General features: G+C 39.6%; 1 protein-coding gene across 4 annotated transcripts in view; it reads right to left on the reverse strand.

The window, feature by feature from the left end:
• Positions 1 to 13,444, reverse strand: part of ppp1r10 (protein phosphatase 1, regulatory subunit 10) — a 38,534-nt gene extending 25,090 nt beyond the window's left edge. The window contains exons 1-5 of one of the 4 annotated variants that reach the window (XM_060851100.1): positions 11,186 to 12,496; positions 7,372 to 7,430; positions 5,199 to 5,338; positions 4,069 to 4,155; positions 2,429 to 2,564 (exon numbers count right to left, since the gene is read on the reverse strand). In XM_060851100.1, the coding sequence (XP_060707083.1) occupies positions 2,429 to 2,564; positions 4,069 to 4,155; positions 5,199 to 5,338; positions 7,372 to 7,430; positions 11,186 to 11,195 (432 nt within the window). In that variant the 5' untranslated portion in view covers positions 11,196 to 12,496. Of the gene's footprint in view, positions 1 to 2,428; positions 2,565 to 4,068; positions 4,156 to 5,198; positions 5,339 to 7,371; positions 7,431 to 11,185; positions 12,497 to 12,914 lie in introns of those variants that run through there. The other 3 variants (XM_060851101.1, XM_060851103.1, XM_060851102.1) reach the window with 3 other exon arrangements.
• Between the last annotated feature and the right edge of the window lie 614 nt (positions 13,445 to 14,058).

Below are 14,058 nucleotides of genomic sequence, written 5' to 3' on the forward strand. Positions count from 1 at the left end.
AACCATACTCAGCAAGCTCCCTCAAAGAGATGCCTACATCTGCGAGTAGTACTATCACTCAATGTAAGCACAAAGGTGCACACAAAATGAAGGGCAATTGTGACGTCCAACACTATCAAAAGTCTGACGGACTGACTTCGATATTGCAGAAGCTGAACATTAGCTCTCAAATACTTTCTTCTATCTCCTCCCTGGACTCAGTCTCTTTGTGGGGAATGTTCCACCCTTCTTCCAGTCCTATTCCAGCTCCCCAGCCACAAGTCTTTCTCCAGATATCAATGTTATCAAAGGTGCTACTTTCCCCACTCATCAGAATTAAGAAAGTTTATCAATTTCACTTCCAATTTCCACCTGGTTCTCACCTTCGCCTGTTCCAGCTCACTCCTCCCTTCCTCGACATCTGTTTCCACTTCCGGGGATAGGCTGGCCACCAATATCTGTGACAAACCAACCGACTTGCACAGCTACCTTGACCACGCATCCTCACACCTTGCTTTCTGTAAAGACTATTCCATTCTCCCAGTTTCTCTGTCACAGACATATCTGTTCTGATGATGTCAACTTCAGCAAGGGGGCTGGAATAGGAGATGTCCACCTTTTTTCTCAACCAAGGATTCCCCAGCATCATAGTTGACAGGGCCCTCAGCCAGATATGACCCATCTCTCACCCCTTCTCTTCCCTCCTGCAACAGAAATAGGGTCCCCCTTGTCCTTACCTACCATCCCAACAAATCTACATCCAGAGGATCACTAGTGTTATTTTCACCACCTCTAGTGGGATACCACCACCGAACATACATTTCACTCCCCTCTCTCATCAGCCTTCCGCAAGGATCGTTCCCTTTGGGTAGCATGGTCCATCCTTCTTCACTCCCAATGCCCCACCCCAACAGCCATGATACTTTCCCCTGCAACCAGGGAAGGTGTAATACCTGCCCGTTTATTTCCTCCCTCCTCAGTACTCAAGGGCCCAAACAGGCCTTCCAGTGAAGCAGCGCTTTATCTGTACTTCACTCAATCTGTCTACTGTATTTGCTGCTCACAATGTGGTCTCCTCTACTTTGGCAAAAGCAGCTTAGGCTAGTTGAGCACTTCACAGAATATGTTCATTCTGTCTAGAAAAAAAAAAGACCCTGAGCTTCCAGTTACCTGCCACTTCAACACGCTACTTTGCTCCCTGGCCAATGTCTCTATCTCAGGCTTGCTGTAGTGCTCCAGCGAAGCTCAGCACAAGCTGGAAGAACAACATCTCATTTTCCACTTGGAGACCCTGTAGCCTCCTGGATTTTATGTAGAGTTCAACAATTTTAGGGTTCGAGGCACCTTCTCCCAAGCCCGTCCCCTAAATGTACACACCAGATCTTGTTATCACATGATCTGCTATTACAGACAACCTACTGTCAGCTACTTATAGTTCCCATTAATAACTATTCATTCTCCTATGCTGATAGTTATCCACTCCTTTGCCTGTCCAACTGTTCTTCTCTTTCTTTGGTAGATTCTATCCCCTCCAACTACTTTGTTTTAGCTACCATCAGTTCTGAGCAAGGCTACTAGAGCTGAAAGGTTAAATGATTCCTCTTCACCGGTGCTGCCAGACCTGCTGAGCTTTTTCCATTTTTGCATCAATTTCTGTTTCTGATTTCCAGCATCTGCAGTTCTTTCCATTTTTATTACCAAAAGTCAGCAAAGTTTATGCAAAAATCAATCACTCAAGGGGGAAAAGGCAAACAGAACGGCTGATTCTTCCCAGAGATGGGAAATATTTTTGCAGAAAGAGGAGAAAAGTTTATTTGAAAACAAAAAGAAATCACCATTTAACAAACACTAGCAAATTGGAAGAAAATATACTAAACCATGGCTCTAAGAACAGAAAATAACACAGGGCACAGGCAAAGAAATAAGGCCCAATTCTCACACTTAGAATTATATACAGTCAAAAAGAGCCAAATTGAAGCTTTTAGCCTTGATTCTAAATCAGGAATGCAAGTTAAAATAAAACTTCACCTCTCAACTCATCAAAGTTCAAATGTTGTATTATCAAGCTATTAATTATAAAAGAAGCTACCATTTAATCTACTGGATTTGCCCTGACACTTTGAAAGAACTACTAAATTGTTTCCCTCCCCTGCCCTGCAGATGTCTCATTTTACAAGTTATTATTCAATCTGCTTCCATGACCCTTTGTGTCAGAAATTCTCACCTGCTCTCTAATTATTCTACCAGTCACCTTCTATGTTGGCTACTCTCACTGCCTCATACAAATGAAAAGCACCTATCCTATTGATGAAAGACTGGAATATTTTTCATCCCTGTTTAGTTGCACAGAACACAAATCATAACTCTTTGCCTCTTCATATAATGAACATAGTCATAAAAGGCAAGTCCTATCCTCAAGGTTGCATTACATAGTGCTTTGGTTGCTTACTTGCTTTAGATGGTCCACTGTGAGTGGCAGCAGCTGTAATGCCAGCAGAATTTGTTGTAACAATGGTACATTGCTAGTAGATTTGGAATAGGCCAGCCAGTTATTCAGCAGCTTGTAACCACCAACGTTGATGAACCTTCAAGGAGAGAAATAAATGCATAACTCTCATCAGCTCTTTTCTGCTATTCAGAGGTACAGCACTAAAAATGTAAAGCATTTAAAATAAATAATAAAATCAGGGAAAAATGGGTGGGGAGAAGAGGAGAATAAGCAAAGGTAGTTAACTTTGAAGAACGATGACAAATGCTCTTAATTTTATTTGGCACCATCCTTTGTCAACCTATCATTTCTAATTTAACCTGGACAAAGTCAATGTCACACTCAAAAGAGATTTTCCAATTACATAGCAGATGTGCTAAGTAGTATGTTGGGGCTGTTAATCCAGACTTCACAATCAAGTGGTTAAGTTTGACAACCTACAGAGCTAGAGGAAAGTGTGCCAGAAACCAAGCTGAAACATGTACAGTCAGCCATTTCTGATCAGGTTTTCTTGACATATTGACATCACTTGCTCTAGAATAAATTTTCTTGATATCAGCCTCCCAACTATTCAAGATTTGGAGATGCCAGTGTTGACAGGGGTGTACAAAGTTAAAAATCACACAACACCAGGTTATGTCCAACAGGTTTAATTGAAGCACTAGCTTTCGGAGTGCCGCTCCTTCATCAGGTGGTTGCTTAGTGAACTCGTAAGATTTCAGAAACATAAAAATGAGTAAATCAAGTGGGAACAAACTATGGGTGCAAACTGGAGGTCATGCCTACAATAAGATGAATAGATATAGTTGAAACCAAAGGAATAATCCTGTGAATTTCTGCATTTATCAGTGTATTGAGTATAGGAGTTGGGAGGTCATCTTGCAGCTGGACAGGACTATTGGAATACTGTGTGCAATTCTGGTCTCCCTGCTGTGGGAAAGATGTTTGAAACTTGAAAGTGCACATAAAAGATTTACAAGGAGGTTGCTAGGGTTGGAGGGTTTGAGCTATAGGGAAAGGCTGAATAGACTGGGGCTACTTTCCCTGAGACTGAAGGATGACCTTATAGAGGTTTATAAAATCATGAGGAACATGAATAGGGTGAATAGACAATGTCATTCCCCAAGGATTAGGGAGCCCAAACTAGAGGGCAAAAGGTACAAGGAGAGAGGGGACAAGATTTAAAAAGCACCAAAGGGCAACATTTTCACACAAAAGGTGAAGCATGTATGGAATGAGCTGCCACAGGAAGTGGAAAAGGCTGGTACAAATACAACATTTGAAAGGCATCTGGATGGGTATATGAATAACAAAGGTTTAGGGGGATATGGGCCAAATGTTGGCAAATGGGACTAGATTTATTTAGTATATCTGGTTGGCATGGACGAATTGGACTGAAGAGTCTATTTCTATGCTGTAAAATCTCTATGACTATTACTAATTGCCAACATTATAAACAAAATGGTGAAAGGGTCAGATCATAAGGTTGGATGACAGGTTGAACAATAATCCCATTATAAAGCACCATGCTGCAATATTAATGGAGAGACTAGCCAAAAGACCAATGATATTGATATCAAGTTAGAAACTAGTAGCCTTACTGGTTCAAGATATCCTCCGATCTGGTCTGCAGAAGGATGTTCAAGTACATGCATCTGCTCACGAGCTTTTTTGCATCTTTCATTAACCTGAAAGTCAAAAGTGGTGAAGATAATTAACAAGCCTTGGGGTTTAAAGCAGATGGCATAACTCAAATATTCTCTTAATAAATAGTATTCAAAAGGAAGAAATAATGCGCTTAAGAGCCAGATTGAAAGTCTGAAATTAACTCAAACATAATGGATATCTTTAATAACGCAACAGAATCTCAAATTCAAAAGAAATATTAAGTTACTAAATAATCAAGACCGTAGGTGGAAGTCCTTTTAATCTATTTATTGGGAAACTGGCAGGAGTGAGTGGAATGCTAATTTTACATCAATCCCAGTTTTCCTTTCTAATGAGGTAACTGTTGCAATAGCTACAATTCCTGGGATATAACAAGAGTAGATGATATGAAGGTGGAATATGCTGATCATCTTTGAATGTGGGATAGCTGGTGCACACTGACTGACTACCACACGTTCCTGTGTCCACGGTCAGGAATGAGACAATTGAAAATCAGGCTCAGCTGCATGGATAAGGACTATGAAACCAGAACCAGGATTAAAGTGCACCCCATTCAGTTTCAAGCTAAGAAAGGTTAAAACATCATCTCAGCTCTAGTTCTTGACTGTTATCTAAGCAGAATTTATGGATAATACCCACTGAATATGTTGCAAGTGAACACCGCTAGCCTCAAATAATAGACCATGGACAACCTCCAGTGTATCTATTAGAAAAAGGCAACTGGGTACATGAGTCAAAATAGATACTCAAAAAAGTGGACAATTCCCTGCCCAACCTCCCAGCACCATTGCAAATTCTTCAAATAAGGGTGCCCCATGTTCATAAATACTCAAACCCATTAATACAATGATAAAAAAATCTGGCAGAGTTATGGCTTTTCACAGAAAAGGAAAATAGCAGATTAACGTTTGAACACTGATAATTGTTTGGCAGTGTTATTCAATTAATGACATTTATACAGCAAACTCAAAAAATCACATGCTGAAACAAAGTTTGAAGACAGTAGGGCAAATATGGAGTTGGTGTTTTGCATGTGTAGTTATGGAAAAGAATGAAGAATTACCTGTAGATTCTAATGACACCATCACCACTTTTAATTTCCCCATCTTTACCAAGGAGGCAGTCCAACCCTATCAGAAGCTCTTTTGGATCTACTGGCCCTGAACCCATTGTATCAAATGGATTGTAATAGTAGCAATTACCCTTAAAAATAAAAAGATAGAAAATGTGTCAGTTGTTTTTTTCAAATTCCCCTTTTGTCTAACATTAATTGATAGATATTAGATTACAGCCTTTATTTATAATTAGGATCAATATGTATGCAATCCCAGTCCAGTAATCTTGATGCACAACTTGAACACATTTCAAACTTGTAATTTCTGAAGGTTGCCTTACAAGATATATGACTTAGTCATTCAGCTCTTTCCCGCCATCCTCCAAATTGAGAGGATAAAAAAAAAATCACTGAACCTGTTCTGAAAATGCGACGAGACTTTGACATGATTGACACCCCCATTTGTAAAGGGCAGAAAATGATACATTTTCTGTCCCCAGTCACCTGCTCTTTCTAGATGCCCAGTGTAAGATTAGAGCTTTCTTGCATTTAATCGAGATGATATATGCCGTAAGCGCGTTAAAAGATTTTCCCTCTGGTCTAAATACAATTGCATACTCATTTCAAATATTCAGATATCACCCATTAGTTTAAGGATCTCTTTACTAGACCTAAATTAAGCAGATTCAATAAATCAGATCCCTCCCACCTCAGTGATACCATAAATGGCATTAAAAAACAAGGTGAACAGTCTTCTGACAAGTGTTGTGGGCTTAAGCTTGTTTATTACCAACTTAGTACTATGTACATTGTTTTGTGTAATTTAGCTTTGTTTTCTTCCTGAACTTGAGCATTTCAGTTAAGTTGTTCAGATACAACCATTTATTAGAAATTAAAAGGACGGCAATCATTATTACTTAACTCCAAGTCCTTCCTACTCAAAATTCTAACACCTACATGAAGAATAAATTATTGAATGGCATACAAAACTGCATATTTCAGAATGTAGGTGTGGAAAATGTCACAGTCCATCCTATCCTAACTGCATTAACTACATGCATTCAAAGATTAGACTGAGTGTACTTAGGAAACAACTGGCTTGTTAAAATGGTATTAAAAGCAGGCAGATAAGCTAAACAAAATATGCAAAACATTCCTGCAAAAAAGTTGCAGAAACATTTATTTTTGACAAGTTGATTTTTTAAAAAAAATCATTAGCAAAGATCTGTATACTCTACATCAGAAGGCACTCATATGTTGCCACTATGTAACAGTATTACAGCTTTAGGCAGGGCTCTGAGTTTACAATTAATGTTTTGTTGAGTGAAGTGCTCTTTCATTGACTGCAGTTTTAAGTTTTTTAAAAATAAAAATGAGATCACTTGATAAAAACTTAGTTGAAGCTCACACCAGTGCAGGTGAAATATTTAATTGGCCCCACAGTGCCTTGCACCAAGGTTTTTAAACCTCAAGAATTACTAAATTTATAGCAATACAGACTAAGTAGGCAGAGCATTAGTCTCGTGCCTGCTAGACAGATAGGTATTTTGATTATAAGGCTCCATGTTTTGCTGATAGTTTACAATTGAAAGAAGCCAGCTTGAGTATTTCTGGTTGGATGGCAAGAGTAGGCAGGCCTTACAAATAAGATGATTTTTTCCCCATCATTATCCAAGGATCACAGAATGCCTTGGTGAATCAGAACTGGAGACTACAGCACATGTAATCACCAGAGTAAAGATCCTTAAGTCTATGAGCAGTATTGATAGGCGGATCTTATGAAATGCAATGAAATTTAGCTTTTGCTTCTAATATGAAGTGTCATCAAGAGGCAAGATGCAGTGGCTGACACCAAGAAAGGTGCTTAAGTGCTCTGGAATCACTCAAAAATGTTGTGCACTAGCCAGGTACATGGAGCATGCTTTAAACAAGTGTTCAGCTATTGTCATCTTCTCAACTGAAGTGTCAAAAGCTACTCCTCTCAAAGGGTTATGCAGTGAGATAAGTATAGCCTATTCACTGCTAAAGCCTCAGTGGCATTTTCAGGTTGTGCAGTTGAGCTGGTTCCCTGCAGACAATGCAGATTTTGCTGATTCCTCTCCTGCCCCACACAGGCTAGGTACAGATAGCAAGGAAAGTGGGAAGAGACAAAAGTGATCATCTGCAACTCAGCATCAGCTACCAGAATCAGTTGTATGCAGATCTCCAGCTGCCTGCTCAAAAGTTCCATGGTCTGGGAGACTATATAAAAAGGGGGGAGGAAAAGAGATAATTAAAATTTAAGGTTAAAATTTGACCACATAATGCCTATTCTGAAGGGAAAACCATTTATAATAATGCATCGACATGTGTCCAAGTTAAAAGTCTGTCCACAGCAGAAAGCAAATGCTAAACTATTTGATTGGCTCATAAAGCAGCTTATTGATGAAACTGCATCGCCAAATTTGCTAAGGACTGCATTAAGTTCAAAAATTTTACCATTGATCAAGCAGTAGGGGAGGGTTCAGATCAAAATACTCTATTGCACAATTGCAGCACCTTAACAGCTCTGCAATACTAATTTTCAGGAAGTATTGATTACATTGGGCTTTTTTCTCCCCCCGAAGATTCAGAATACTTCTGAAGTCACAGCATTTTGATGGTTGTATTGGCAAGAGGGAAACTCAAACAGATCAGGTGATTAGGCTTCAGTGTTCATTGGGAGACTGAATCATAGTTTGGGTTTAAACTTATATCTTGCAATTATCACACCCCTGAGTAGATGATCAGAATGTTTGAAGGCTTATTTCACCCTTTGTATTTTGCAGAGACAAGCCAAAATTCAGCTTTATACTTCAGCATTGAATACCCTCGGACTCAGTCAAATTGAGTTTAGGGAAGCTGGTGCAAATTTATTCACAGGCCCCATCTAGATAAATATCCTTGTAAGTTTAAAGTCTACACTAATTATTAGGCCATCTAAAGACTCACTTTACTTATCTTCAATCAAAATCAACAGACATGCTCACAATGGCCAATATGTACTTGTTAAATGTGATTTTAAATGTTTGCCACAGAGCAAGCCTAGCTATGCAAGATTTGGAAACTTGGCTCCTTCCAAACAAAAAAAAAGTGGTAACATTAGAATCCCTAGTGTGGAAACAGGCCCTTTGAAGAGTAACCCACCCAGACCCATTCCTTACCCTATATTTACCCCTGTCTCAATGCACCTAACCCACACACCCCTGAACACTATTCGACAATTTAGCATCACCAATTCACCTAACCTGCACATCTCTGGAAACCTATGACATTTTTATCTTTCAATTTCTAGGAAAGAATTCTGTACCTACAAACAAGCATAATTCATTTGAGGAAAAGGATGGATTTCAAATCACCAATGATAGGAATACAGGATGCAAAGCTTTTGATGCTTAACTAGAAATAGCAAAACTGTTTTCACAATAATTAGCACCAGTTATACAGATTTTAAGTGTATTTTGTTTTTAATCAATAAACCATATTCAAGTCTCCAGCACATTAAGACCCACTTGTAGTAAGATCAGCTCCAAAGCACTTCCAATTGATTAGTTTAAGTTGAAATTACTTATGTTGAAGCTATAAAAGGGGAAATTTTTAGTTGTAGGTTAATATTGTTAATTGGTGTGCATCTAGTTAAGATTGAGGGGTTTGGAAAAGGATGAAAACTATGTAGGACTAATTAAGCCCTAATATTGACCTAGCCAGACTAGTTATAACTGGTTTAAAATTACACTGACATTAACCTGCACACTGCAGATTTATTTTGGGCACTGCTACACTCAGACCTATGAGCCAGTCAGCAACTAAAACTTTATACAGCTCTCTTTTAAATGCTGAGGTTACTTGGGTACAATTCTACTTTAAGATGTAGAAAAACTTTAGACTGAATAAAGATGGTAATGGAATCAGTTGTCAACATTGAAATAAGCCAGTTAAGAGGACAAGAATGGTTCCATTAAGGATGACAAAAGACAAACATCTTTTCAAAGCCAGAAGCATCAAGTACTAAAAAGGGAAGTTTTAGATGCACCGGTGTAGTTCATAAGCGAGTTAAAATATATATCAAAAAGCTTCCAGGAAAGCAAAAAACAAATCTTTTGAATTGTAGAGGAACCAAATTAAAGAGCCAATTGTTTTACAATAATGCATAAAGCATTCTATTGAATGGATAAAATTAAGCTAGAATACAAGCAGTCCAACACGAGCAGAAACTGCAGACTAGCATCCTTATAATAGCAAGCCTCAAAGCTTGAGCAAGACAGGCAAAGTAAAGCAATAGCTTTACAAGCCAAAATTACTCATTTCAGGCTGACTAGATGGTGTTTGAAGCTGAAATCATGAAGTAAAGATGTAGACCTGTAACTATTAATTTAGCACAAGTGCTGAAGAATGGCATTCATGTTACCTGAAAAATTGTTATGAACTTGCAGTATTCTGCAGTCACATGCATGAACACGTTTCAGCACAGTTGGATGGTGCTCCCAATAAAAGTGATGCCAAACAATATGACTTGGTCATGGCAATTCTGTAATTCCTATTCACTTGTAATATTTATTTGGAGCACTGTGCAGTTAGGTTAGTAAATACAAACCTGGCTCATGTCACTGCAGTTACAATAAGTGTTGGTAAACTGAATTCACTTGAGTGGTTCAAAAGATAGTGAGTTGGTAGTTTTGCAAATGGCTAATTCACAAGGGAGTTAGATTGTTCACATGGACAAATGCTTGTGCTCAAATGGCTACATTGGTCACATGCCACCTACCTTTGACTTTATCAAAAGTGTGCTGCAGTGCTTAAATTACACTTAAGTACAGCTTCTAGATGTCAACCCCATTACTTTTCAAAAAATAAGTATGACACTGGCTTGCAAGAACACTGATTAGGAATCAGCTTATGAATCCAGCAACCAATTGCTTGTGGAAGACCACTGGTTTCCTGTAACATTCTGCACACATCACATTTGTGCAGCAAGAAACCAGTTTATATATAGTTACATACATCTTCCCACCCCCTCAAAAGTGCATTAGAATATTACATAAGGTACAATGGAATTCTACATATACACAATGTCTATTTTATCCTTTAGATTAGATGAAAATTTTTCACAAACGAGTTAAAGTATCATTGAACATGTTACCACCAGGCCACTGGAGGGGAACTAAGCCAAGGCTAGCTAATCCAACTTAACGTAGGGCTTTTATACAAAAACAAAAAGCTCGTCTGAGCAAGGGGGTTTGTTTTGATTTCTTACCTTCAAAAGTGCGCTAAATGCTCTCTTGACCTACCTCCTTTTTATATAAAAAAAGGTAACAGGATGGCTTTTGCTACCTTACCCACAGCTAACACCAGCAGCAAATATCTAATTAGATAGCAAAACCTTTACATTGCCCTTTAATTGAATCTGTAGTACCCCTGACCATTTTCAGAATCAAGTGTGAAAAGGGAGCAGAGGAAATTAGCCCTGCAGACTGGGGGCACTGACGGCATTCCTTAATACACTAAGGGGGAAAAAAAAAGAAAGTCCGAGTTAAAAACTGAATTCAGTTAATGGTCGAGTTTACACTGCCAAATGCATGTAAGTGCAGCACAGCACATATACCATTGAGCTATTTAGATCCATTTCAAATATAACTCCATTACCTCAAGTTCTTAAGTGCAATTAAAAATTCAGCCACTAAATATTTGAAAAAAGTAGTCATTAAAAATCAAATTTTTAAAAATACAAATTTGAAATAGATTCTAAAAATACTCTACTACCATATGGAAGACGTGGCTACCAATGGTTAATTCAGGCATGAAAACAGACTGTGAAACAAGTTCTTGTGTAGTTCACTGGAACAATGTCGACAAAGCCTTTTTGCATGCATTGAAAATTTCACCATGGATTTGTTTTCTTTTGCAGAACGGCAAACATTACACGTTCAAGAAAGCAATGAAGTTGTGAAATGCAATTAAGGTCAGAAAGGTTTGCTTACCAGTTTGCATGTGGCTGTCCCTGTGATGAGTTTTTAAAGTGCAGGATGTTTTAGCTTCACCTCCCCCTATTCATCAGCCCTACATGTGCTGGGAAACTAAACAGTACAAAAGCGTGCAGACATGGGCACTTAACTCCTATATGAAAAATTAACCGCCTCCCATATGAAGATGCTCGCTGCAAAGAATTATGCACCTATTATGGAAAACAGTGATCATTAAGTTATGGCCTGCATGAATTTACATGCGGCCCAGTGGTAACATGATTACAGCTACTTTCTCCATGAAACAAAAGCAAATCAATTTGATCCAGAAGTTGATTGATGCCTCTAAAATCTACACTATAGTAAAGCCGACATTTTACAAACTGCTCAAATGCTCGCAGGTAACCAAATTAAATAGGGTAATATTGTTTCCAGCCGCCCCACCCGCTTCCAAAACAGGCATCGATCAAGTCCCTTCAAATCACAGTGAATTGGATATGTACACAAAAAAAAACAGATCCACGATTCCTTGACGATCGGGGGAAAATAATTAAAGACAATTATTAATGTTGCAACACTCCTGAGCTCCACACGGATAATGGCGGTGTGGCAGAAAAGGCTGGCAATTTTCATCCAAACCTCGGGCGACTAGCGAGGTATTTCTTTCAAGACAAAAGACTTGGGACGGGGAGGGGGAATAAGAACGGGAGCGCAGTTTTTTTTAAAAAAAACGTTTCTTTAAAAAAAATTCGCATCGGGTTGTAGCAAACAACCACTAATTCTGGGTGGGAGAAAGATTAAGGGGGGGGGGGGGGGGGAGAGAGAGAAGAGAGAGAGAGCCTGGAAACAAAGTCTCTCGGTCTTGGGCAGGCTTTGTTCAAAGAAAAATAGGGTGTTGGCTGGTAAAATGGTTGGGGGGAGGGTGAGTGGTGGATGAGAAGAAAGCCTGAAGTGGGGGTGGGGAGGAAAGAGAAGGGGAAGGTCGAGTCAGCACTGATGTCACAACCTCGCCCAGTGTGAGAGAGAGAGGGGTGAAGAAATGTAATCATCAGCACACACACACAGACAGGCAGGAGCAGCATAAGGGAGGAAGGAGGAGGACAGGGCGGCCATTTTACAAACGACAACCCGGCCGCCATCTTAGAGAGACGTCCTCCATATTTACACACACACACACACAAAAAAGGACAAGCTCCAGAAACAACAAAAGAAGGCATTTTAAAACAACTCTGCAGATCGACAGCCGGAAAAAAAAACCAGTTTGCTTAGGGGGCGGGTGGGGGCGATTAAACAACATACGACTTAATTTCCACCTCCCGTTTCTATCTTTTCAAACCCCCCCCCCCCCCACTTTTCCACTCCCGGGAGATTTATTCACGGCAATCTTTATTTACAGATTGCCTCCCCCCCCCCTCCCAATCCGTCTCACACACGTCTTAAAAAAAAAGAGGCTTTATTACTTTTAAAAAGGGAGGAAAACGAGCGCTAAATATATTTCGTACGTGTGTGAGCTCATGGGTTGTGCTCCCCCAACCAACTCGCCAGACCTTTCCCCGCCTCGATTTTGTAATATTTTTTCAAAAAATGCACAAAACCATCTTTTTAAAAACACATTAACACACATACCCGTCACCTTCCATTTGCCAAACCCTCTCCCTCCCTCATCCCACCGCCCCGCCGTCTTATTTTTTTTAGGAAAAAAAACATTTTCATTTCTCCTCTGGTTGCCAAAAAAAGCGGAACTTACTATTTTGAATTTTTTTTTAAGGAAAAAAAATTCTCCTTTTGACAGCGACTCGAGAGTTATGGTTTGTTTGTTTGTTTTTATGTGCAAACACAACACAATGTTGACAGTTTTTTTGTTAGAGTCATGACTTAAGTATTTCTTTTAAAGCAAATTTTTCGTTTAGAAAAAAAAGGAGCTCATAAGGCGGGGGGGGGGGGGCAAGGAAAAGAAAGGCTAGAGGAATATATTCGCGGTTATTGTTTTTTTGTTTTGTTGGCTGATCTGTCTCCTTATTTCGCGAGAAGCCTTTGGTTTTTTTTTAAAAATGGCAAAAAAAATCGTTTCTTTTTAAAAAAAGACACACAAAGAGGAGGTCGGGTGTCCCAAGGTTGATCAGAGCTACATGAAAAACTGCATTTTTTTTTGTTTGAAGGTGCGGCTGTTTTTTTTTGTTAATCCTCACACACACAAACAGAGAGACACAAGAGACTTCTTTTTTCTCCGTCGTCTTCACCGAACGAATTGGGGGAAGAGGGGGTGGTGTGGGAAAAAAACCTGCAGTGGGGGGGGAAAAAAAAGAGAAAACACAAAAAGGAGAACACGGTTATAATAAGCAAATATTCATGACTCTAGAGGAAAAAAAACGACTTTTTTAAATCAAAAAAGAACACGTTAAACACTTGAAAGTAAACTCGATTTTATTTCTTTTAAATTGCCTCCCCCGGATTTTTAAAAAATGACTCACGAATTAAGCGCAAAAAAATGATATCCAAACCCGCCTCCACCCTCCCTCACATACCTCAAAACAAACGCTGGAATGGCGCAGCAGCCTGCGTCCGGGCTTTTATAGGGAGGGCGCGGACGTCACAGAGGAAGCGCTGGAGGGGGGGCGGGGACGGACGTCACGTGGGGGGACGGCCGTTAGGGTTTGAATCCCATTGGCCGCATGGCGCCTTGACCGGTTTCGATGGGTGTCTGCGGGTGGATTCGGAAAATTTGTTTTTTCGATTTTTTTCCCCCCCCCTCCTCCAACATCGATTTAAAGCCCTGAGCGGTGTGTAAAAAAAAATTTAAAGAAAAAAAATGTGCGTGAAGACTTGACCATGGCCTGCCACCCCACCCATTTTGTTGGGTGGGGGTGGGGGTGGGGCGGCTCCTTCCCTCA

This window comes from Hemiscyllium ocellatum, chromosome 35, assembly GCF_020745735.1.
Source record: "Hemiscyllium ocellatum isolate sHemOce1 chromosome 35, sHemOce1.pat.X.cur, whole genome shotgun sequence".
In the NCBI taxonomy this organism is placed as follows: domain Eukaryota; kingdom Metazoa; phylum Chordata; class Chondrichthyes; order Orectolobiformes; family Hemiscylliidae; genus Hemiscyllium; species Hemiscyllium ocellatum.